Genomic DNA, 26,538 nt, shown 5'->3' with positions numbered 1-26,538 from the left:
GGTGCACAGCCCTCCCGAAGGGCGTCTGTCCTTCCCTGCGGTGGATAAAAAGAGTACGGATTTTAAGGTGGTGTAGAACAGAGAGCACGGCCTTGCAGTGAGAAAAAGTAAAGAAAGGACAATGCGGAACCGAAACTGGAGAGCACTGAGATTTCAGGGAAATGAGGAAGGTGTGGGGAGGTCTGTCATTGAGGGCAAGGCCAGACGGAAGGTCAGTTCTTTCTGTTGCTCAGCGTGTGCTGCCTGCTTTTCTGCGGGACAGACCCTTTCCTAGAAAAGTATTCTCTTCTCCTTGGGCCTCTGCTGGTGCTTAGAGCAGAGCTTCCCTGAGGCACACCTGGCTGGTCCCCGGTAGACTGAGACTTGACCTCCTCGACCCTCTGCTGTCAGTAAGGGCCTGGGGAGCCCATCTGCCTGCCCCCCGTCACCGCAGGAGCCTCACACTTCACCCCCAGTGTACCTTACAAATATTTTCACTCTTTATGTGGCTACGTCATAAGAAATGTCAGCAGCCACTGTATGAAACACCTCAGATAGTTCTAACAACACCTATAGAAGGATGATGCTTTCTGAATCTAAAACTGCTGCCCTCTGAGTTTATTCATTCTACACACATTTTACATTATACTCACAGTAAAGTTTTTAAATAATTTTCTGACTTCTATTAAATCAAATGCTAACATTTAAATTATATCACAAGAGATTATGACCCAACGTATAGTAACATATATGCACTGTATTCCAAGCACACGTTCTCGTTCTCCTCTCTGTAACAGAAATATTAGCTGATTTCATCCATTTATCGAATACTGATTACACTCCCTGCTTTCAATCACTCTCCTATATAGCCTAGATACCCCTAACTACTCTTCCTCAAATATCCCTTTGATCATGTCCTTTCTGCACACAAGACCTAAAATGCCAACATTAAGTCCAAACTCTTTTATATAGTTTCCAAGGTTTTTCACAAGGTGGTCAAATTGTATTTACCCAACTTTATTTCCCTCTACTGTTTAGTTAAGTATGTAGACTCATACATTTTTCATGAGACTGTAAGCTTTGGGGCTGAACTGAAATGAATGCATAATCAAAAATGCTACAGCTGAAAGGTTCTATTTGACTTAATAGAACGAACTCTTTGAGGATGAATGAATGGATTAGGAAACTGGGCTAGGTCGCAGAGCTAGTCAGAGGTAAATAAAGGACCATAAACCAGTCTCCTGATAATAATCCTGTCTTCCTTGCATGAATCTCAGAAATGTACTTAGCCCTCTTTCATAACTGATTCTCAGACTCAGAATTACTGAGAACCTCTTCTAGAGAAGAGGACACTACCCAAGTGTCAGAAATCAGTCCCTGGTGAGAGTTGAAAGGTCCAAGTGTACCTCTAATGTTAAAGGGCTGGCTCTGAACGGCAGAGAATGGTAGCTTCTGAGAACCAGAGATTTAAACAAAGACCTACTCTCTTTTATTATACAGATGTTACTCCAGCCAGAAAAATTCCCCTCCCCAACAAGATCAAAGACTTAATTGCCTTATTTTAATTTAAATGACTCGCCAAATCTCCCAAGAATACCTAACACAAAGTTAAGCACATAAAAGCAAATACTTAAACTTAATATATATATCCATTGATACAGTAACCCAAAGTTATCTCTCAGGGGAGAAGCACTGAATTCAAAACAGCATTGATATGCAAAAACATATGTACCATTGTTACTAAAATCCAGAGGAAAGTCTGGTTCCGAATTCAAAATTCTTGATTTCCTTTACCATGCCACCATGATCACATTAGAGAAAGCCTTAATTTTGAGTCCAAGTCATCACCTCACAGATTGTTTTAGGTAAAGGAACTCAGAATCAGTAGAGAAATCCATTCAAGTCTCATGTTTCCAGGACCTATATGAGCTCGAAATGAAATTTCTAAAAAGTATATAATTAAGCAGTGTCCTTTAAAGTGATTATCTAAAGTGGTTACACATTTATTGCTCAAATCAGTTATGTGATGCACAATGTCTTACTGTTACTACAACTCTTGAGGGGTTTTTATTTCAAAAGTAATAAAAATTTATTTTTTTTTTTTTTTTTTTGGCCACGCCACACAGCATGTGGGATCCTAGTTCCTCAACCAGGGATCGAACCCACGCCCCTTGCAGTGGAAACGCAGAGTTTTAACCACTGGACCGCTGGGGAAGTCCCAAAAGTAATAAAATTTAAAAAAATTTTTCCTAGTGGTACAAGCATAATGAGAAAGACCTAGGTTGACAAGGCAGTTCACCTGAGCCAAGAATTAGGGCACAGAGGCACTCTTCAAGAACAAACAAGAACTTGGTAGACCATCTAGCAAAGAGGAGGAGTTTTAAGAAAGTCCATCTACCAGCCTTAGAGGAAGTTGACAGGACATGTGCAGGTTTCCAGGGAGAAGGAAGATGGCATTACAGAGTACAAGAGCTCCAGCAAGACTATGCCTGGGTGTTTCCACGGTTTCTCAACCTTCACTAGTAACATTGGAGCCAGATCATTCTTTGTTGTGAAGAGTTGTTCTGTGTACTGTAGGATCTTCCCTGGCCTCTACCTACTAAGTGCCAGCAGCACCATCTCTTATTGTGACAACCTAAAATGTCTCCAGACACTGCCAAATGTTCACTGGTTGGGGAAAGGTACAAAATCCAAGGCATTGCCCCTTCCAGAGAGAACTACTAAGTTAGACTCATTGCTGAAGAAGCTCTTCACTAGAGGATAGAGCCAGACTTCACTGGCTAATGAATATTCATTTCCACAGACCCATACACGGGTCAAGAAACAGACTGGGGGCTTCCCTGGTGGTGCAGTGGTTGAGAGTCCGCCTGCCGATGCAGGGGACGTGGGTTCGTGCCCTAGTCTGGGAGGATCCCACATGCTGCGGAGCAGCTGGTCCAATTTCAATGGCTTATGCTCTTTTTGGCATTATATAATAGAGCCTTAAAAATGAACATAAATCTTGACCAAGGAATTTCACTTTTAAAATTTTATACTAAGAAAATAATTATAGATGCTAAATAAAAGTTAGCTATAAAGAAATATATTTAAAGCAGAGTTGGTTTTAATTGTGAAAATTTAGAAATTGGCTAAATGTCTAGCAATAGCTGTTTAAGTTAAGTTGAAGTATACAAAGGAATATATCATACAGCCATTAAAATATTTACATATATTTAAGGATGTTGTTCCTAATACCATGGAATGAAAATGAAAATAGCAAGGCAGAAAACAGTACAATGCTATTTTTACATTACACACACAGGCACACACATGCACACAATGCAAAAAAAATGTTTCAAAGATAAACATCACAGTATTTTAAATATTAATGTCTTGGTAGGAGGATTATAGGGTTTTCTTCAGCAAACCATGTACATTCCTTATGTAATTAGTATTTTTAATCCTATGCATCTGCAATTTCTAAATCTTTGTAAGGCAGACTATTTGGGGTATTAAATAAAAAGAGGCTAAAATGTGTAAAATGTAGATTTTAAAACATTTATTTAATCTTTACAGAAAAGTTTCTCGAAAAGATTGAAACTAGTCACATATTATCTGCTGTTAAAACCAATTCTTTCATAAATAGAGCACAATGCCTAGGTTCAGAATGTGGCGCTATCACTTGCTAGCTACACGACCCTTGATATAAAACATTTCTGTGCTTCAGTTTCTCCATTTATACAGTTACAGGGTTGTTGTGAGAATAAATTAGTCAACACATATAAAGTGCTTGGAGCAGCACCTAGCAAATATACATGCTCAATAAATACCAGCTACTACTACTTGCCATTGTTGCTTTATGCCAGGAAAAAGAAATTATTAAGGAAAATCTTGTTATGAATGACACACAGGAATCCAGCATTATTCTTACATAACATCAATATGGAAAAAAAATCCATATCTGAGAAAGACCAAGTGAGATTTTTTTTAAAAAGGTACATCTGTAAACTAGGTCATGAAAACAACTGGGAACAAGAACTACTAAAATGATAACCATGCTTTTAATAATGGACAGCAAAAATTTATTCTATTGGCTAAAAAATATGAAAACTTTGTTTTGAACCAATTTATTCTATTATGATCATCCTCTAGGAAATTAAAAATCAGAAAAGCTCACATTATATTTACTAGATATGACTAAATCAGTATTTTTCAAACTCCAATTTATGACCCATGGGTAGTAAAATCAATTTAGTAATCCAGCATATTTTTGTTCAATAACATAGAACAGCTATCAAAAATAAAAGAAATCAGAGAGCATCACACATAGCAATGGCAAGAATTGCTTTATAACATATTTACAGCAGTTAAAATATACATTTGTGTGTCTCTTGGGGCATGGTGTAAAATGGACCTCCTACTGTGTGTCACAGTATTAAAAAGTTGAAAAAAGAGTGTTCTGTACCAATATTTAAGGTTTCATATGGTTTCTGGATAAAATATTTATTTTGCTTTTATAAATTTTATAATTCATATTACAAAGAATACAATGGAGGGCAATATAAAATTAGCTGAAATTGGGTGGTTATTAAACATTTAAAAGTATATAGCACAAATATAAAATGGTAAAGGGTTGTAGAGTTTTGGACAATGATTTTAAACTCTGTTAAAAGGAAAAAAAAATACTGATTTCCATCTGGCATTTGAAAAACAGGGAACAGAGAATATAGAATTTTCTTTTTTAGATGTTCCAATACCAGAAAAGGCAACCTGATTTGGTAACTGGGTCACTGGCTTCAGAAACCTGGCAGACAAGGGCAGAAATGCCAGGTCCACAACTTGCTAGCTCTGTAACTTCACCAGTTAACCTCTCAGACTTGGTTTTCTCACACTTAACAAGATTTTAAGGATTAACGAAAGGATGTACATCAAGCCTCTAACACTGTGCTCATATATGGTGAAAAAGTGTAAAGCCTCCTCTCATAGCTCTAAAACTCACCAAAAGTGAAATTTATTACATTGGACATGGTCCAGGATAACCTCACAGCTTATCTTGTGTACCCATTAGATTCATCTTCAACCAACCATACCTTGAAGACAAACCAGATAGAGCTTTCTTGAGGATCTCAGGGGTTCTATCTGAGGATGGTGGAATTTCTGGAATATCAGAATCTGTTCTGGAATCCAAATCTCCATATCTGTCATCAATATCTGTTTCCTAAAATTAAAGAAAAAAGAAAATCACTTTGCAAAATAAAAGGAAGAAAAAGCACATGCTTGCCAATGCATTTATTTATTGCTCAGTGTGCCAACTCTCATTTATATAACTTAAAACAAAAAAAATAACTATTAACTTACCTTGAATATCCAAGCACTGTTGTACATCCTAGTTAGGAAAGTTTGATTATCTTTGCTAAAGTCTATCAATATAAAGGATTAATTTAAACAAAAGACACAAAAAGAAATTCCTATATTATCTAAATCAGAAATTTTCCACAGAATCAAACATTTATTATTTTTCTACTTAACAGAGAATATGCTGTTAATGCCACATAGATTCTGATCAACTGTACATAGTCTCTTTTTTTATTTAATTACAATCAAAGCATCAACAACAAGAGGAATGTCTTACACTGGCATAGCATTTTAGATAGATAGAGAAGCCGAATCCAGCCTCAGTACCCCGACACTGAGTTAAATCTCAGAGAGTTTTGGGTGAAGTAGAAAAGAATAGCTTTATTGCTTTGGCAGGCAAAGGGCGCCACAGTGGGCTAATGCCCTCAAAACCCATGTGTCTCAAATTGGAGAGGGTAGTGAGAAGTTTTATAGTAATGGGGTGTGATCAGCTTGTGGACATTCTTCTGATTGGTTGGTTGGTGATGAGGTAAGTAGAAGTCAGCATCATCAACCTTAAGGTTCCAGCTGGTCTGGGGTCTACGTGCTTGTGGGAAGCATACCATCATTAATTGTTAACTCTTCCCACCTGGAGGGGGTTTCAATATCTGCAAAACAGCTCAAATATATTGTTGTGTGTATCCCTTGATGGGGAACCAGGACCTTGCCCCAAGGCTGCACTATTGTTTCTCTTGACTATTTCTCCCTTGTCTCACATCCCCTCCCTTCCCTAATTAACAACTGCTTGAATCTGCCCATTGGAACTCAGAGAAGGTCATGGAGGCTGAATGAAGGCTATTTTCTGCAATCAGAGGAATGGCGGGACACAGAAAGTCTTTGTGCCCAAGAGCCCCACAGGGCCCTGCTCGGTATCAATCCCCCCTTTTCCTTGATACTCCTCAATCTTGAGAACAGATGTTGGACAAGGAAGGGAATAACTGTTTTGGATAGAGACATTAATCATAAACTCAGCAGAGGAACTCGGTTTCAGGGGACTTGATTTTAATCCCCCTTTTTTAACTTTCCCCGAATCTTTTAGGGAATAGGGTGACAACCGCTTTGGCTACTTCCAGCTGAAATGGGGCATAGTCCTGCCTCAATTTGGGACACCGAGTTGGAAATATTACTGAGTTCCAAGTCCTGGATCTGAGTTTAGTATGATTAAGGTCTCAGTCCCCTGGGAATTTAAGCCTGAAACCCAGTCTGGACCTGGCTCTTTAAGGGAGACTTGTAGCCAGGTAGCCAGTTGTCTAATTTTATCTAACTAGGCTTTAACTTTTGATATGGTATTAAGATATATATAACAGGAGCCATTGGCCATTAAATATGTCTCCTCTTTTGTTGTTAATATCTGATCTAAAGCAATTTTATTGTCTAAAAAATTTAATAGTTACAAGAGGATACCTTGAAACCATAAGGTTGCAGTTACCAGTGGACACTGTTTTGAGATTGGCTGGTGCCATCCCCTAGGTCTGACACAGCTCAGAAAATTTGGGTTCTCAGCAATACAGGAACATGTCTGAAATCACATCCATATGTCTGAACCAAGAGCTACTCCATTTTGACTTTCAATTGCATTTCTCTTCCTAATGGCCAAAGCAGATGTCACTGTTAATGATTTCAGTGCTTTTCTAGATATGAGAAGATGCAAGAATTTGGGCTCATAAAATCTTCTGAAAATATCTAAAGCCCTGTTCTGCCAGTTTTTCTCAGAGCAGAGTGCCACATTCCTGATCTTCACCCTGAATTCCTTTCAGGGGGTGTTGAAGGTCAGTGGCCACAGTGGCCACTGACCTAATCCTTGCAGAGGCAGATGGCAATTTGCAGTTGGGAGAGCCCCTTCAGGATCATAAACTTGACCATGGTTTGGGGGGCATTTCATGACCATTCTGTCCCACGGTGCTAGGAATGCTCGTTCCCAGGTGTGGCAAAGATTTCGCCGATAGGCCAGTCAATGTGCTATTACTTACTGGACTAGGCCTTACGGGTAACCAAAAGTCTCTGGGCCACCTGTTTTACTAGTCTCTTATGGTCCAGGAAACTATTCCCTCTTGTTGCTTCTTCCCATATCTAGAGTTACATTATTACAATCATTGATCTCATATGGAACTATACATCATCATTTTATCAGAGGCTCAGTCACACATTTGGTAATGCAAGAAACAACAAATTTGCAAAACAGGCAATATAAAAAACCATATAGCTAGCAGATTAGTAAGGTCATAAGTCAGAATATAAGTTAAGAACTTCCCTTAGGTGCAGCCCAGTATATCCCAGGTCTTCCGACTTAGTCTGTTCTATACCAATCTTTATCTTTAAGGGAAATTATATATTGGCATTGTCCATAAGGCACCCAGCCCAGTTTCCTAGTGTTACTAGTCTGGTTATCCCTAGTATGGGTTTAATTGTCCTCAACACAAGTGACCCTTTAAATTTGAATGAACATAACCTGGTGTTAATCTCCTGGTTGTAGATCATGGAGCATCTGATCTTTATCCAAAGACTGATTACAAAGTTAGGCTTCAGAAACAAACTTAGAGTATTCTTCTGACAATTTAATTAAATTCTGGAACAATATAACATAACCACAAGGAACTATCTGCGAAGTGAGTCTTGGTAAGCACAGACATTAATTAACAAAACTAGAATTTAATATTCAGTGAAACATAATTTTTTTCTAAAATTGCCCCCATGTTCATCAAGTACAGCCAAGACTAATTTGTTTCTAAAATAAGATTGGTCCATTGACCACACAGGTTCTTCCACATTGACTCTGGTGTAATTCCTCAGAAGAAGTCTCAGACTAAATTTCCAAAAGGTCTCTCAAGGCCAAGAAAGCCATATCAAAGGCCTGCCATCAGATTTTGCCTAGGTGGATTTCTCTCTTTTAGAGGTCCCCAAAATATCAAGATTTCTGCACATGCCAGGAGACAGTTTTTCTCATTCACCTGATAAGGCTGCTCAGAACCCAAGAGTCTCCAATTTTTGAAGGGAACAGGCAGAGGGAAAAGAAAAATATCTCAATTTTACTCACAGAGGTGTAATTTATCAAATTGTTGCAAATCATAACCAACTTGAGGGGAAGTTTTTTTCCTATATCTGGAAAACACAGATCAAAGCCAGCAACATTTCAGACAAAACCCATAAAAATTATAACCATATTCACCAGTTCATTTAGTAACCAATCCTCTTGTTAACTTTTTATGAAACCATCAAGTTTTCCCTTAGGATTTTTTTTTTTTTAATTTCTTTCCCAGTTTCCCCAGTACAACCTGAGATTTATCAAAATACAATAATAACTGTCTACAAATCACAGAGACTTAAAAAGTCATGGTTAAACATTTGATCACAATGAGATTGACAAAAGAAACTTAGTTATTGCTGTAATGTGCAACATTTTAAAATAACTAGAATTATGACTGATAACATTTTACAAGGACGTACTAGATTTTTAGGAATGCCATGTAATTTAACATACTAATTAAATATTTCTCTCTGAGATGCCTCGGCCTTCTAAAGCATCTTAACGTTAGCTGGAGGTTGAAAGAACTTTTAGAATCTGTCAAACAATACTTATTTTCATTTAACCAGAGTGAAGAGACTTCAAAAGTAAATATAGATCACTTAAAGGCAAAGAAACTCACGAGCTGTTGTCAAAAGCAGTATTCCAAGAAAACTTTGAAGGGAGAAACCAATCTGAATCTGGTCTTGCCCTAGCCCACTCCCAACAAAATCCATCTACCCAACTAGATTTAATAATCCAATCTTAGAAAATCCTGACCATGCACAACTCTAAAAACATGTGCTTTCTTACGGAGAATATCCCAGGGTGGCACCAAATACCTTTAGATTCCTAAATACCTTTAGTCTCTCTCTCTGCCAAGGGAAGCCAACATTCACTAATTAATGTTTCAGTATCTTAATATTTTATTTGGAAATGACCTACCTATTCAATAAACTTCCATCATTTAACTTAACTCTAAATTTTTAAGCTACCAAGCAGCTGAAGAGATTATTCTTAAGTACACATTCCTAAAACAATTATTCCTAAAGAGTTTTACCCAAAAGCTCTTATCTCACTTGCATTACTTAACATTGATAACTCTAAAGAAATGTCTATATTAATCAAACCAACAAGCTTAAGCCACCTTCAATAGCAAATAGCAGTTCAGTACTGAATATTCCCCAGATCATGTGGTCCCAAAATTTATCTTGGCCATTTTCTACACATTTAGATTTAATTTGTAAGTGCTTAATTTTAAGTGAATTAAATAGAGCTCATTTACAAGTTAACTTTTACATAAAGACAGAACCAGAAATCTCAATTTTTCTGCTTGATTTTAAAAAGGCTTCCCCCCTCTGCCCCCACCCCCACCCCTTTTTCTTTTTCCTAGAGATAGTCCAGATAAGATAAGTATTCCTGAGGGTCTGGGCACAGTGGAGAGAAATACCAATTCCCTTTTCCTGGGAGCATAGTTGAAGGCCTCGCAGTTTTGTAACAATACCCTGGGGGGCAGGGGGCGGTTACAAGATGGAACAGAACTCTGGTTACCCATAACAAGGCTTGTCCCAAAGGGAAAATCCCAACCAGCATTCCGCCACAGGCAAAGCCTGACACAACAGGGAAGGATTCCCTGGTATTGTCTCATGTGAGCCCTGTTATTTAGCAAAGACGGCTCGACTGGTCAATATAAGTACTGACACACATGCATAAAAACAACAAGCATGCTCCCACAAACAAAAAATCAGCCAAGGTGTAGCCCAAAGATTCCATTTCCACTCCCAGACTGAGAACTCAAAGTGGCTCACAATGATTGGGTAGAATTTTCCCATCCTGTGCAAGCCTGAGTGGCTTACCCCAAGACAATATCCACAAAAACACAAACAACAGATAAACTACGGCCATACAGACAGAATATCAGAGGAGGTACAGTTTAAAAATTCCACTTCCACTCCCAGAGAAAGGCTTCCAAATAGATTGGGTCAGTTCTTGAAAGAGAACAAACCCAGGGTTGGCTCTCAGGGAGCCCAGATTGGCTAGCCCAGATGGAGTGGAGAGAATTCCCAGCGTTTCCATTCCTGTGACAAAACAATTCTACCTGAAGAATAGTATAATTTAGGCCACCATGCAAAGGCCACCTCTCCTCACTTTTAAGAATATACTTTGGCCAAACAGAATTACAATAGAACCTTATTCTTTTTAGTCATAGATTCATAGTTATAGGTTGACCAATCTGCCAAAATTCTCCCAGGGGGCTATCAGATGGAATACAAGAAGAAGCACTTCCCATGTTGAGTGGAATTAAACAGCCATGCACACAAAATGGAAAGCAAAACCAGAATCCTCGCCAGCCAAACAGAAGCCACACACACACACAAAAACAAACAGCCCAAGGCTCAAACTGGCTTCCAACTCCCACTAACCCGGTGGCCTTGGATCGTCCTAATGGAAAAAATCACCAAACAGGAACCAGAGGTTCGCCAAACAGACCAAACCAAGTGGCCTCAGCATGCAAGCTGAGGGGGCTTACCAAAACACTGGCAGAGGTGTCGCAACATCCCAAACGCTACTTTTCTGCTTCCCCAAAACAATTCCTTGGGGTAGGAAGTCCAGGGCAGTCCAGCGAGGAGGAAGAGAGGAATGTCCTCAAGGCAAAGATGGCCTTGGTAGCTGCTAGGGTGGTCCCTCTTCCGCCCTACTCCCGCCTTGGAGTTCCAGCGGCCAGGATGGCGGGACAGGATATGACTGGGGCTTGGCCTTTCCAGGCAAGAGTCCCAGGTGATCTGGCCTCTAAAGGAATTCTCCAACCCTCCGCTCTCTTGAAAGAGGCTGGCGTGGAAAAAACCTCGGAGTGTCCGATCAAGGCAAGGGACCCCCCAACCTGGGACTCTCCCTGAGTCAGCCCCACGCTGCGCACCAAAATTGAAGCCAAACCCAGCCTCTGTACCCCGACACCAAGTTACATCTCAGAGACAGAGTTTTGGGTGAAGTAGAAAAGAATAGCTTTATTGCTTTGCCAGGCAAAGGGGGCCACAGCAGGCTAATGCCCTCAAAACCGTGTGTCCCAACTTGGAGAGGGTGGTGAGAAGTTTTACAGTAATGGGGTGTGATCAGCTTGTGGACATTCTTCTGATTGGTTGGTTGGCAGTGAGGTACGTAAGAGTCAGCAACATCAGCCTTCAGGTTCCAACTAGTCTGGGGTCTACGTGCTTGTGGGAAGCATACCATCATTACTTGTTAGCTTTTCCCACCTGGAGGGGATTTCAGTGTCTGCAAAACAGCTCAAAGGTATCATTATGTGTATGGTTGATGGGGAACCAGGACCTTGCCCCAAGGCTGCACTACTGTTTCTCTTGACTGTTTCTCTCTTGTCTCGCATCCCCTCCCAGTTCCTTAATTAACAACTGCTTGAATCTGCCCACTGGAACTCAGGGAAAGTCATGGAGGCTGAATGAAGGCTATTTCCTGTAATCAAAGAAATGGGGGACTCAGAAAGGCTTTGTGCCCAAGAGCCCCACAGGTCCTGCTCAGTATCAATCAATAGATAGGTATAGATATGTAGATATATAGATATACACACACACATATATATGTATGAATATATATATATATACACATATAAAATTTTTTAAGTATTTAAACTTCCATCATTTTATTAGATCCTCAAGAGACAATCACAGCCAAGACGGTGGAGTACAAAAACCTTGACCTCACCTCCTTTCATGGGCACACCAACTTTACAACTATTAACAGAACAACTACTGATGAGAGTGATAGAATCTACCAGAAAAGATCTTCTACAACTAAAGATCCAAAGAAGGAACCACAGGAGATGGGTAGGAGGGGCAGTGTTGTGGGATAGTCAAGAGCCATACCACCAGGTAGGCAACCCACAAACAGAAGAATAATTACAACTGCAGAGGTTCTCCCCTAGGAGTGAGGGATCTGAGCCCCACACATTAGGCTCCCCAGCCTGGGGGTCTTACATGGGGAAAACGAGCCCTCAGAACATTTGGCTTTGAAGGCCAGGGGACTTACTTTTGGGAGAGCCAGAGGCTGCGGGAAATAGAAACTTCACTCTTAAAGAGCGTACAGAAAACTTCTCACACTCTGGGACCTAGGGCAGAAGCAGTAATTTGAAAGAAGCCTGGGTCAGATCTATCTGCTGATGTTGGCAAGTCTCCAGTAGAGGCAGGAGACAACTGGGGCTTGCCCCAGGGAAATAGACACTGGCGGCAGCCATCTTGGGGAGGTCCTTCTACCATGTAGAAGTGTCCATCTAGAATTCTGATGCTGTCAAGTGATACTGGATGCTGGAAAGTGTCCATCTGGAATTCGCCTTCTAGCTTACTAGCCTTGGGACCCACTCTGCCACCCCACCCCACCCCCACCCACCAGACTACAGGCACCAGTACTGGGATACGTCAAGCCAAATAACTAGCTGAGCATGTTACTTGCAGCCCCACCCATCAGAAGGCAGGTTACCTTAAGAACCTCTGAGCCCACAGCCACCCCTGGACACAGCCCTGTCTACCAGAGGGCCCAGGACCTGGCCCCATACACCAGTGCCCAGGCACTAGACTCAGAACCCCCATGACCCTACAGCCAGAGACGCTGGAACCCAGCTCCACTCACCAGTGAGCAGGTACTGGCCCCCAAATGTCATGGGTTTAGGCCCCGCCCACCAGTGAGCCACCTCTAGCCTCAGGACAAGCCACACCCACCAGCAGGACAACACCAGCTCTGAGACACCCCTCAGCCAGTCACTCCAGGATCTGGCCCCACTAACCATGGGGCTGACACAAGCTTCTGGACACCCTGGGTTGCACACCAGCTATGTCAGGAACCAGTCCCACCCAATAGCAGTCTGACACCAGTTCTGATGCCTAGGCCCCACAACCACCCACCCCAGAATCTGGCTCTGCTCATCAGTGAGCCAGCACTAGCCCTGGGACCCCCTGGGGTTCTGCACCCAGTGACCTTGTGACCCAGTCCTGCCAAACAGCAGCTGGCAGCCTGTGCACATGGCAGGGTCCAGCAACCAACTAGACGAGGGGCAAGCCACGCCAACCAGATCACCCACATAGACAGCCCTCCATGAGAGAAGGTGCCATGCAGTCCACGTAGGGGGCATGCTTATAGCATACAGCTCTAATGACCAGAGGGGAGTGTGCTGCTGGGATGCATAGGACATCTCCTACAAAGAGCCACTTCTCCAAGGTCAAATGTAACCAGTCTACCAGATACATAGAAATAAAAACAGCAAATTAGGCAAAATGAGGCAACAGAGGAACATGTTCCAAATGAAGAAACAAGATAAAACCCTGGAAGAAGGCTAAGTGAAGTGGAGATATGCAATCTACCCAAGAAAGAGTTCAGGGTAATGATCATAAAGACTATCATAGAACTTGGAAGAAGAATGGATGAGTGAGAAGTTAGAAGTTCATAACAAAGAGTTAAAAGATACAAAGGAGAACCAAAAAGAGATGAAGAACACAATAACTGTAATGAAAAATACACTAGAAAGAATCAACAGTAGATTAAATGATACAAGGGAACAGATCAGTGAACTGGAAGACAGAATAGTGGATATCACTGAAGCTGAACAGAAAAAAGAAAAACAAATAAAAGGAAATGAGTACAGTTTAAGAGAGCTCCACTTCCACATCAGGCATACTAATATTTGCATCACAGAGGTCCCAGAAGGAGAAGAGAAATAGAAAGGGGCAGAGAACATATTGGAAGACATAAGAGCTGAAAAGTTCCCTAACCTGGAATAGGAAGCAAACATACAGGTCCAGGAAGCACAGGGCATCCCATACAGGATCAACCCAAAGAGGAACACACCAAGACACATCATAATTAAAATGGCAAAAATTAAAGATAAAGAGAGAATATCAAAAGCAGCAAGGCTGGGCTTCCCTAGTGGCGCAGTGGTTGAGAATCCGCCTGCCGATGCAGGGGACACGGGTTTGTGCCCCGGTCCAGGAAGATCCCACATGCCGTGGAGCGGCTGGGCCCGTGAGCCATGGCTGCTGAGCCTGTGCATCTGGAGCCTGTGCTCCACAACGGGAGAGGCCACAACAGTGAGAGATCCACGTACCACAAAAAAAAAAAAAAAAAAAAGCAGCAAGGTAAAAATCAACAAGTTATGCAAAAAGGAACTCCCAACTGACTTTTCAGCACAAACTCTGCAGGCCAGAAGGGAGTGGCACGATATACTTAAAGTGTTGAAAGGGGAAAACCTAGCACCAGGAATACTCTACCTGGCAAGGCTTTCATTCAGATTTGATGAAGAGACGAAAAGTTTTGCAGACAAGCAAAAGCTAGAAGAGTTCAACACCACCAAATCATCTTCACAAGAATGGTTACAAGGACTTCTCTAAGAGAAAAAGAAAAGGCCACAACTAGAAACATGAAAACTACAAAAGGAAAAAGCTCATTGGTAAAGGCAAATAAATAGTAAAGGTAGTAAATCAACCACATACAAAGCTAGTAGGAAGGCTAAAAGACAAAACTAGTAAAATCATCTATGTCTGTAATAAGGAGTTAAGGAATACACAAAACAAAAAGATGTAAAATATAATGTTGAAAACAGTCACTGTAAGGGTTGGCAAGAACAAATGCACAGTTGTTAAAATGTATTTGAAATTAAGAAATCCGCAACTTAAGACAATCATGTATGTATACAGATTGCTATGTATAAACCTGATGATAACTATAAACCAAAAATCAACAATAGATACGCACACAAAAAAGAGGAAAGAATCCAAACATAACACTAAAGATAATCATCAAATCATAAGAGACAACAAAAGAAGAAAAGAACAAAAAAGAACTGCAAAAACAATTTTAAAAATGGCACCAAGAACATACATATCAATAACTACTTTCAATGTAAATGGACCAAATGCTCCAGTCAAAAGTCACAAAGTGACAGAATGCATATAAAAACAAGGCCTGTATATATGCTGCCTATAAGAGACAAACTTCAGATCTAAAGACACACACAGACTAAAAGTGAGGAGATGGAAAAAGGTATTCCATGCAAATGGAAATCGAAAGAAAGCCAGCGAAGTAATAATTATATCAGACAAAAACAGACTTTAAGACAAAGACTGTTATAAGAGACAAAGAACAATATTACATAATGATATTATCAAGTGATCAATTCAAGAAGAAAATATAACAACTGTAAATACATATGCACCCAACATAGGAACACCTAAATAAATAAAGCAAATATTAACAGACATAAAGGAAGAAATTGACAGTAACACAAAAATAGTAGGGGACCTTAACACCCCACTTATATCAATGGACAGATCATTCAGACAGAAAGTCAATAAGGAAACACTGGCCTTAAATGACACATTAGGCCAAATTAATGTAATAGATATATATAGAACATACCATCCAAAAGCAGCAGAATACACATTCTTTTCAAGTGCACATAGAATACATTCTCCAGGATAGATCACAAGCTGCATGTGTTAGGGCACAAAACAAGCCTTGCTAAATTTAAGGAAACTGAAATCATATCAAGCATCATTTCTGACTACAACACTATTTCAATTACAAGAAAAAAATGCAAAAAACCACAAACACGTGGCTAAACACAAAAGGCTAAACAATACGCTACCAAACAACCAATGGATCACTGAAGAAATCAATGCAGCCAAAAATAAATAAATAAATAAATTTATTTTTTTAAAAACTCCAACAAAAAAAGTCCAGGACCAGATGGCTTCACAGGTGAATTCTACCAAACATTTAGGGAAGAGTTACCATCTATTTTTCTCAAACTATTCCAAAAAGTTGCAGAGGAAGGAATGCTTCCAAACTCATTCTATGGTACCAGCATCACCCTGATACCAAATCCAGAGAAAGATATCACAAAAAATGAAAATTACAGGTCAATATCGCTGATAATCATAGATGCAGAAATCCTCAACAAAATATTAGCAAACTGAATCCAACAATATATTTAAAAGATCATACACCATGATAAGTGGGATCTGTCCCAGATGCAAGGATTTTTCAATATCCACAAATCAATCAACATGATACAACAAACCAACAGACTGAATAATAAAAATCATATGATTGTTTCAATAGATGCAGAAAAAGTTTTTGACAAAAATTTTTATGTATAACACCTGTTTATGACAAAAACTGTCAACAAAGTAAGTATACAGGGAGCATACCTCAACATAATACAGGCCATATATGATAAGCCCACAGCTAACATCATACCTAACAATGAAAAGCTGAAAGTATTTCCTCTAAGATCAGGAACAGGGTGAGGATGCCCACTCTTGCCACTTTTATTCAACACAGTATTGGAAGTCCTAGCCACAGCAATCAAACAAGAAAAAGAAATAAAAGGAATCCAAACTGGAAAGGAAGAAGTAAAACTGTCACTGTTCGCAGTTGACATATTATACACAAAAAACCCTAAGGACACCACCAAAAAACTACTAGGGCTCATCAATGATGATAAAGTTGGAGAATACAAAATTAATATACAAAAACCTATTGCATTTCTGTACACTAACAGTGAACTACCAGAAAGAGAAATTGAGGAAACTATCCCATTTACAATCACATCAAAAAGAATCAAATACCTAGGAATAAACTTTCCTAAGGAGGTAAAAGACCTGTATTCAGGAAACTATAAGACACTGATGAAAGAAATTGAAGATGACACAAACAGATGGAAAGATATACCATGTTCATGAATTAGGAGGACTAATATTGTTAAAATGACCATACTACCCAAGGCAATCTACAGATTCAATGCAATCCCTAACAAAATACCAATGGCATTTTTCACAAAACTAGAACAAATAATTTTAAAATTTGTATGGAATCACAAAAGACCCCAAATAGTCAAAACAATCTCGAGAAAGAAGAACGGAGCTGGAAGCATCACATTCCCTGACTTCATACTATACTACAATGCCACAGTCATCAAAACAGTATAGTACTGGCACAAGAACAGACACATAGATCAATGGAACAGAATAGAGAGCCCAGAAATAAACCCAGGCACTTATGGTCAATTAATCTATGACAAAGGAGGCAAGAATATACAATGGAGAAAAAACAGTCTCTCTAATAACTGGTGCTGGAAACTGGGCAGCTACATGTGAAAGAATGAAATTATAACGTTTTCTCATACCATATACAAAAGTAAACTCAAAATGGATTAAAGACCTAAATGTAAGACTGGAAATCATAAAACTCCTAGAAGAAAACACTGGCAGAACACTCTTTGACATAAATTGTAGCAGTATTTTTTTGATCAGTTTCCTAAAGCAAGGAAATAAAAGCAAAAATAAACAAATGAGACCTAATTAAAGGCTTTTGCACAGCAATGAAAACCATCAACAAAACAAAAAGACAACCTACTGAATGAGAGAAAATATATGCAAATGTTATGACTGATAAGGGATTAATATCCAAAATATATAAACAGCTCATACAACTCAATATCAAAAAAACCAAACAACTCAATCAAAAAATAGGCAGAAGACCTGTATAGACATTTTTCCAAAGAAGAGATAAGAATGGCCAAAAGGCACATGAAAAGGTGCTCAACATTATTAATTATCATAGAAATGCAAATCAAAACCACAATGATATATCATCTCACACCTGTCAGAATGACTATCATCAAAAAGACCACAAATAACAAATGTTGTCGAGGATGTGGAGAAAAAGGAACTCTGTGCACTGTTGGTGGGATTGTAAATCGGTGTAGGCACTGTGGAAACAGTATGGAGGTTCCTGAAAAAAACTAAAAATAGAACTACCATATGATCCAGCAATTCCACTTCTGGGTATATATCTGAAAAAATAAAAAACACTAATTAAAAAAGATACATGCACCCCAATGTTCAAAGCAGCATTATTTACAATAGCCAACATATGGAAGCAAGCTAGGTGTCCATCAACAAATGAATGGATAAAGAAGATGTGGTGTATACATATATATATACAATGGAATGCTACTCAACCATAAAAAAGAATAAATTTTGCCATTTGCAACAACGTGGATGGACCTGGAGGGTATTATGCTTAGTGAAATAAGTCAAACAGAGAAAGACAAACAGTACACCTTATCAATTACTTGCAGACTCTAAAACAAACAAACAAAAACAAAACAAAACAAAAAAAACGAAGCTAATGAAACAGACTCACAGATATAGAGAACAGACTAATGGTTACCAGAGGGGAGAGGGAAGGGGAGACAGGCACGATATGGGTAGGGGATAAAAGGTACCAATTACTGTGTATAATGTAAATAACTACAAGGATATAGGTACAGAAAAAAATATGCTTTTTTTTAAAAAAGAGACAATCCTAATGAAACAGGTCAAACAGACACTATCATTGCTGTTTTACTTATAGGTAAACTATGATCAAAAGCATTTGCTCTGGTGGTGTGATTTTTTATAAAGTTATTTAAAACCCAAACTGACTTCTAAGAGTGCATGTACAAGAACTGTGTATGTATGCTGGGGCCGTTACACAACGATGGTCACTGTAGAACCTCCAGGGATACAGTGGCTAAGGAATTTTAAGAAAAGAGTTGCCTCAGGCTCAGTTTTGAAGTTGTTCATTCTGCTGTAAGGAACAGCCTCCACTCCTATGTCCTCCCCCCTCCTATACCCACCCCTAGTAGCAAACTTCATTAAAGAGTGCTACACACACAAATGCTTTGGGAGAGTGGTTTACTGAGGGGGGAATTGGGGGAAGGGGACTGAACTGGGTCAAAGGGAAGAGAATATTCACAGGGGGTGAATACAGGCAGAATAAGCATTGAGGAGAATCTTGGGCCAGAAGTGATACTAGGAATGAAAGCGCCTAGGGATTCAAAATGTTTAGGAATCTCAAACCAAACTCAGTCTTTATTAGCACCAAAGTTTTGGCAAATTTCATCACCCCTTCTAACTGATTCTTTATCCATAAAATGGAAACATTTAATATAATGCCAAGGACTCAGTTAGATCAATGAAATAGTAAGCTATTATTACTATTGAATCCAATTCCTCATTAAGTGGCTTAACAAATAAAATGTTAGCCTTGGGGGAGTATTATCAGTTTTCATAAAGCACTAATAAACTTTTGTTTACTAACTACAACTTTCTTACTAAACAATTATGAAATTAAATGTGACATTATACCAAAAATGACAAATGAAACAAATGTCACATTTCCACTGTGACACTGAGAGTCAGCTGGCCCCAGAGCAACTTAAACAAAGAGAGATGTTGACTAGTAAACCACCAGACAGGACATCTCCTGAAAACACCAGGGAACCTGCTGTTAGTCTGATATGCCAGCAGATTTTTGACATCTAGAATGATGGAACACATCACATTTTTTTCTTTGCTTTGCTCTCTTTTTTTTTCACCTTCAGTAACCCAGAGCGCTGCAGACATAGTGTGAGTGGTAGTCGAGACAGTGACTAATGGAAATGGCTCCATAGGGCACATCACCAGGTTGCAGAAAGAGCACCAGACTAGGAGTCAGGAGTTGCAAGTACAGTGATCACTCAGTACCTGGTTGGAGTGGGGGAAGGGGGGTGGGGAATAGTTCCTGGACACCCTCAGATATAAAAATCAGAGAATATAACCTACACACATCCTCTCATACACTTTAAATCATCTCTAGATTACTTATAAAACCCAATACAATGTAAATAGTTGTAAGTACAATGTAAACAGTTGTGAGTATGCAGCAAATTCAAGTTTTGCTTGTCGGAACCTTCTGGGATTGTTTTTTTTTTTCAAATATCTTGATCCACAGTTGGTTGAATCCACGGATTTGCAACCCACGGATATGAGGGCTGACGGTACTGATTCCACCTCTAACTAGCACTATGACAAAAGGCAAAACACTTACCCTAAAGAAACTCAGCCCTTGGTTTCCTTAAAAAATAAAACCATTGGACTTTCAGCACACCACCTCAAAGTCCACTTGCTGATAATGGTGATGTGCCACAACCCTGCCCAGTAGTTCATAAGCTTTGTGAGAAGAAGAAATACTATTGGCCTCACTTTTTTTTTTTTTTTTTTTTTTTTGCGGTACGCGGGCCTCTCACTGTTGTGGCCTCTCCCGTTGCAGAGCACCTCCAGGGCTCACGGGCCCAGCCGCTCCGCGGCATGTGGGATCTTCCCGGATCGGGGCACGAACCTGTGTCCCCTGCATCGGCAGGGGGATTCTCAACCACTGCGCCACCAGGGAAGCCCTGGCCTCACTTTTGACTTGCAAGAGGCTGGCAGACGACCTTGCACAGTGGCTGGCATTTATTAGGCACTGTGTAAATATGTGTTGAATGAACTGAGTCTGTCAGCTCATGCTAACATTTAAGATTAAAATAGTTCTCAACTGTTCTTGCTAGGTGAGTAATCTTGGCCAAGTCACCTTGCTTGGGAGCTCAGTAGCACTTACATAAAATGAGGGCTTCAGACTATGAAAGACTACTCTTTTCCAAATATAAAATGATAATGAAAGTATTTCTGGTAAATGGTGGATGAAAGTTGAAAAATTAAATTTTCTTTATTACCCTGTAAATCTAATTCCTACAGTAAAATGTACTTAGAAAATAAGAGCAAAAGTACTTTACAAATATTGATTTATTTATACCTCACATTACCTTACAGATAAGTAAATAATCACATCCTTTTTGTAACTGAAAAAATTTAGGCTCAGAAAGGTTGAGTAAAGTGCCCAAGTTTACACAGCTCTAAGCAATGTAGCCAGGATGCAGAAAGGAAATTAAAATGACAATTTTCCTCCAAACTGATCTCCAAATTCAATGCAATCCCAATCATCTCATTAGGCTTTTTTTGTGTGTGGAAATGTACAGACTGATTCTAAAATGTATATGAAAATGCAAAGGACCTAGAAGAGCCAAAACCACCTGGGGAAAAGCACTAAAACTGAAGGGCTTACACTACCTGTTTTCAAAAGTTATTATAAAGTTGTTACTGTGGTACTGGCATAAAAGAAAAAAAATGTCAATGGAAGAGAAGAGAGAGTCCAGAAATAAATCCACACTTCTATGGCCAACTGACTTCAACAAAGTTGAAAGGTAAATTCAATACATGATGCTGGAATAATTAGATATCCATATGTGAAAGGAAGGAAGGAAGAAGAAAAAACTTTGATCTGTACTTCACATCATTTACAAAATTAATTCAAAACAAGTCATAGACATTTACATAAAGATATAAAAATTCCACAAAATCGTTGGGACCTAGGGTTAGGCAAAGATTTCTTAAATATGACAACAAAAGTATGATTCATATAAGAAAAACTGATAAAACTACTTCAAAATTAAAATTTTCTGCTTTTCAAAAGACAGTGTTGGGCTTCCCTGGTGGCACAGTGGTTAAGAATCCACCTGCCAACGCGGGGGACACGGGTTCGAGCCCTGGTCCGGGAAGATCCCACATGCTGCGGATCAACTAGGCCTGTGTGCCACAACTACTGAGCCTGTGCTCTAGAGCCCACGAGCCACAACTACTGAAGCCTGCACGCCTAGAGCCCGTGCTCCACAACAAGAGAAGCCACCGCAATGAGAAGCCCGTGCACTGCAATGAAGAGTAGCCCCCGCTCTCTGCAACTAGAGAAAGCCCACATGCAGCAATGAAGACCCAACACAGCCAAAAATAAGTAGATAAAATAAATAAAATTTTAAAAATAAATAAACAGTAAATCCTAAAAGATTTCCAAAATCATTATTTAAAAAAAAAAAAAAGACCGTGTTAAGAGAATGAAAAAACAGCTATAGACTGGGAAAAGATATTTGCAAATCACGTCAAAGAAAGGTCTTGCGTCCAGAACACATAAAGAATTCTCAAAATTCAATAAGGAAACAATCAACTCAATTAAAATACATGGGCAAAATATTTGAACAGACATCTCACCAAAGGCAATACACAGATGGCAAATTAGCATATGAAGAAATGTTCAACATCTTAGTTACTAGGGAAATGCAAATCAAAACCACAGTAAGATACTATGACACATCTTCTAGCATAGCTAAAATTTAAAACTGAACATACCAAGTCTCAGAAAAGATGTGTTGAAACTGGGCCTCTCACACACTGCTGGTGGAAATGTGAAATGGTACAACCACTTTGGAAAGCAGTTTGGCAGTTTCTTAAAAAGTTAAGTAATACATCCACCCTATGACATAGTCATTTCATTCCTAGGTATCTGCCCCAAAGAAATGAAAGTATATATCCACACAAAGACTGTACACAATGTTCATGGCAGCTATATTTGTAATAGCTCCAAACTGGAAACAACTCAAATGTTGAAAAAAACAAATTGGGCTACATCCATACAGTGGAATACTACTCAGCAACAAAAATGAACTATTGAAGTATGCAAAAATATGGATGAATTTCAAAATTATGCTCAGTAAAAAGAAGCCAGACATGGACTTACCTGGTGGGGCAGTGGTTAAGAATCCGCCTGCCAATGCGGGGGACACAGGGAAATGAAAGTATATATCCACACAAAGACTGTACACAATGTTCATGGCAGCTATATTTGTAATAGCTCCAAACTGGAAACAACTCAAATGTTGAAAAAAACAAATTGGGCTACATCCATACAGTGGAATACTACTCAGCAACAAAAATGAACTATTGAAGTATGCAAAAATATGGATGAATTTCAAAATTATGCTCAGTAAAAAGAAGCCAGACATGGACTTACCTGGTGGGGCAGTGGTTAAGAATCCGCCTGCCAACGCGGGGGACACAGGTTCGAGCCCTGGTCCAGGAAGATCCCACATGCCGCGGAGCAGCAAAGCCTGTGCACCACAACTACTGAGCCTGCACTCTAGAGCCCATGAGCCACAACTACTGAGCCCGCAAGCCACAACTACTAAAGCCCATGTGCCTAGAGCTCGTGCTCCGCAACAAGAGAAGCCACCGCAATGAGAAGCCCCAGCACTGCAATGAAGAGTAGCCCCTGCTCGCCGCAACTAGAGAAAGTCTGCGCGCAGCAATGAAGACCCAACGCGGCCAAAAAATAAATTAAAAACAAATAAACAAATAAAAGAAGCCAGACAAAATGTACATATAGTATGTATATGTATACATATGTATGCATGTGTGTATATGCATACATGTATGTATAGAATTCCACTTATATAAAATTCTAGAAAATACATACTCATCTATAGTGCCAGAAAGCAGATCAGTGGTTATCAAGGTGTAGAAAGGGAATTACAGAAGGCAGGAGCAGACTTTTAGTGGTGACGGGGTTTGTTCATCATCTTTACCGCAGTGATGAACTCACTGGTGTTGCACATGTCCAACTGCACAGTGTAAGTATGGTCACTTTAGTGTATGTCACTTGTAGCTTATGGTGACTCCTGAAGAGTGCGCAGGAGCCAGCGGACAGGCAAAGAGGACTGAGGTGCTTCTCAATACTGGAGACTGGAAAGCAGGAAGAACAAGGGCATGGGATTCCAGACCATTCAAGATGATGGCTCCAAAGTCTCTAAACTAATGAAGGTAAGCAGCAGTTTAGAATGCAATAAAGGATAATGTACTAAATCAATCACAATTTCCACCCCTTTTACACCTGGTCCCCTAAAAAGTAAGTCAATCAGGGTCAGCTTCTCCACTATAGGTCCCTTGAGGTTCACACTGATCCCTCCCTGTACCTAGTACAGCATTAAAATTGCAAACAAGCAAAAGGAAACCCTCAAATGACACAGAGCTCTGTGCCTAAAAGGAGGGGGCCTTTTAAAAATCTTGAAGCTAAACAGGTCTTACTTGAAAGAATGGTAGGTTATACTACTGATCTCAGCATTTTCTCTCAGTCTCTTCATTGTTTCCATGTATTTTAAAGATGTGAGAAAGAAACTACATGCCTTCACCCCACAAAGCTTACTGCCTCCATGAACATGACTTTAGAATCCAATCGTCTTCATTACCATAGCTTTACTATTCCCAGATACTTGCTCTGGAGCTAACTGTTCATCACAACAACTTCTGAAAAACATCAACCCTTTAATAGGAAGCACCAACGAACAAGTTTCCTCCTAAAACTCTTTGAACCCTTGCCTCAAAATCCTTGCCTGGCTATTGCCACCAATCCCAAACTGTTACACTGTGATCCTTACCCAGTCCTAATCAAGACCCTGCATTAAAAGACCTGCCTTAAACCAAACTTCCAATTCTCAATAAAATTCAACCTTGCCTTTCCCCCTCCAAGCTCTGCCAAAGCTTAGTATTGAGGTGATGTTTTTCCTCACCACAGGAAGCAATAAACTCCACTTTGTCTTATCAACTCGTGGGTTGGTGATATCTGGGGAGCCAGCATTCAAAAACTGTTGTTAAATAAAATGAATATGCTGCAAATGACAACATGGAAACTTCTCTGGGTGATAACAGTGACTAACAATTGATGAACAATCGGGGAGTACCAACTTATATTTTATTCTGGACATCTAGATCTACATATTCATATTTTATTCATGGCCTATATTTAGATGGGAAAAATATAGAAAATGTTTAGTACACCTTCAAGTGACACCAAGACAACTCACAGTGAAGTGTACCAAAGTGAAGAATTTATGCAAACACAAGTTCCAAAATTAAAAATTTATTTTTTAAATATGAGAATATTTTTGAAAGAAACTACACCCATCTCAAATGAGGAGGGACAGAAGTTAACTGACCTCCAGACTGTTTTCACCTTCAACCTCACAAACCCAAATCTGTATCAGAGCAGCATCCCCACATACGAGTACACGGGGTCCTCGTCTGACAGTGCACCAGTCCACCTGTGCGCCCCCTACTGGCCACAGCTTCCCTGTGCGCCCCCTTCCCTCTCACTTCCGGTCCAGTCAATCAGGTCTTAGCTTCACTGCAATTGCTCAATCTCGCTCAATCCACATCCGGGGCTTCAACAGCCCTCTCTGAGCTTCCGTCCACTTTCCTGCCGACCCTGTGTCCCATCCCGGCGCCCCGGCTCACTCACTCCTCTCTGGCGCCTTTGTCCTGGCATTCACGACCACAATCACTCCCAGTACCTTTCCTATTCTCAGCTATTAAAGGGGAAATATTCCTAACCCATAGAGCTGAGGAACAAAAACAGAAAGACGTGACATTACTGTTTTCTCTAAATCACTCTACAAGCATCAACTATTATGACTACTACTGCTACTGAGTTAAGAACTATGCTAATTCAATGCATAACAAATTTGTGTTGTTTTAGTCAACTGAATCTTCATTGAGTTTGATAATTCTGCCAGTTGCCTCCAGTTCGTCTTACATCGCGCTCTCTAAAACGACATTCCAAAGGTGTCCCAGTCAGAGATGAGCTCTAGTTCCAGCTCTGCTATCCGCTTGAGGTCATTTCGGGCAATAACAAACACAGTCTAGGGCAAGTTTATTATTTAAAAATACACACACACACATATATATATATATACACACTCACACACATGTATATGTATATATGTATGGTTGAACTAAATTGTTTCTAAGATCTCTTGAAGCTCTGTGGTTCTCAGACCCTACTTTACTGGGAAAATTTAAAGCATCAAACACTGACCTCTTCTGCTTTTCAAAATGTTTCTGTATCTAACCTCAATTCCTTCTTTCCTTTCCTTGAATACTCCAACCACCTGTACTCTCCACGCCATGTCTACTTTCTTTTTCCTAGGGACTGCCCACCCTCATCAGCATCTGCACTCCCACTTCTTTCCTCCTTCCTTCCTTCCTTCCTCTGTCCCTCCCTCCCTTCCTCCTTTCTTCCTCCCTCTCTCCCTCCCTTCCTTCCTCCCTCCTTTCTTCCTCCCTCTCTCCCTCCCTTCCTCTCTTTCTTTCTCTCTTTCTTTCTCCCTCCCTCCCTCTCTCTCTTTCTTTATCTTTGGCTGGGTTGGGTTTCGTTGCTGCACACGGGGGGCCTTCTCTAGTTGAGGTGCACGAGCTTCTCATTGCGGTGGCTTGTCTTTGTTGTGGGGCACAGGCTCTAGGCACGTGGGCTTCAGTAGTTGCAGCACACAGGCTCAGTAGTTGTGGCTCGCAGGCTCTAGAGCGCAGGCTCGGTAGTTGTGGCGCACGGGCTTAGATGCTCTGTGGCATGTGGGTTCTTCCCAGACCAGGGCTTGAACCCGTATCCCCTGCATTGGCAGGCGG

The 26,538-nt window shown here is 40.1% G+C and overlaps 1 protein-coding gene across 3 annotated transcripts in view; it reads right to left on the bottom strand.

Annotated features, from left to right (window-relative positions):
- CDS1 (CDP-diacylglycerol synthase 1) overlaps positions 1 to 26,538 on the bottom strand; it is a 69,463-nt gene that overhangs the window by 38,143 nt on the left and 4,782 nt on the right. The window contains exons 1-3 of one of the 3 annotated variants that reach the window (XM_055086061.1): positions 18,014 to 18,074; positions 8,387 to 8,451; positions 5,049 to 5,176 (exon numbers count right to left, since the gene is read on the bottom strand). In XM_055086061.1, the coding sequence (XP_054942036.1) occupies positions 5,049 to 5,176; positions 8,387 to 8,451; positions 18,014 to 18,032 (212 nt within the window). In that variant the 5' untranslated portion in view covers positions 18,033 to 18,074. Of the gene's footprint in view, positions 1 to 5,048; positions 5,177 to 8,386; positions 8,457 to 14,280; positions 14,427 to 18,013; positions 18,075 to 26,538 lie in introns of those variants that run through there. The other 2 variants (XM_055086062.1, XM_007106859.2) reach the window with 2 other exon arrangements.

This window comes from Physeter macrocephalus, chromosome 7 (assembly GCF_002837175.3).
Source record: "Physeter macrocephalus isolate SW-GA chromosome 7, ASM283717v5, whole genome shotgun sequence".
In the NCBI taxonomy this organism is placed as follows: Eukaryota; Metazoa; Chordata; class Mammalia; order Artiodactyla; family Physeteridae; genus Physeter; species Physeter macrocephalus.
Note: the sequence above shows the minus strand (reverse complement) of the source record. Positions and strands in the feature narration are given on the sequence as shown.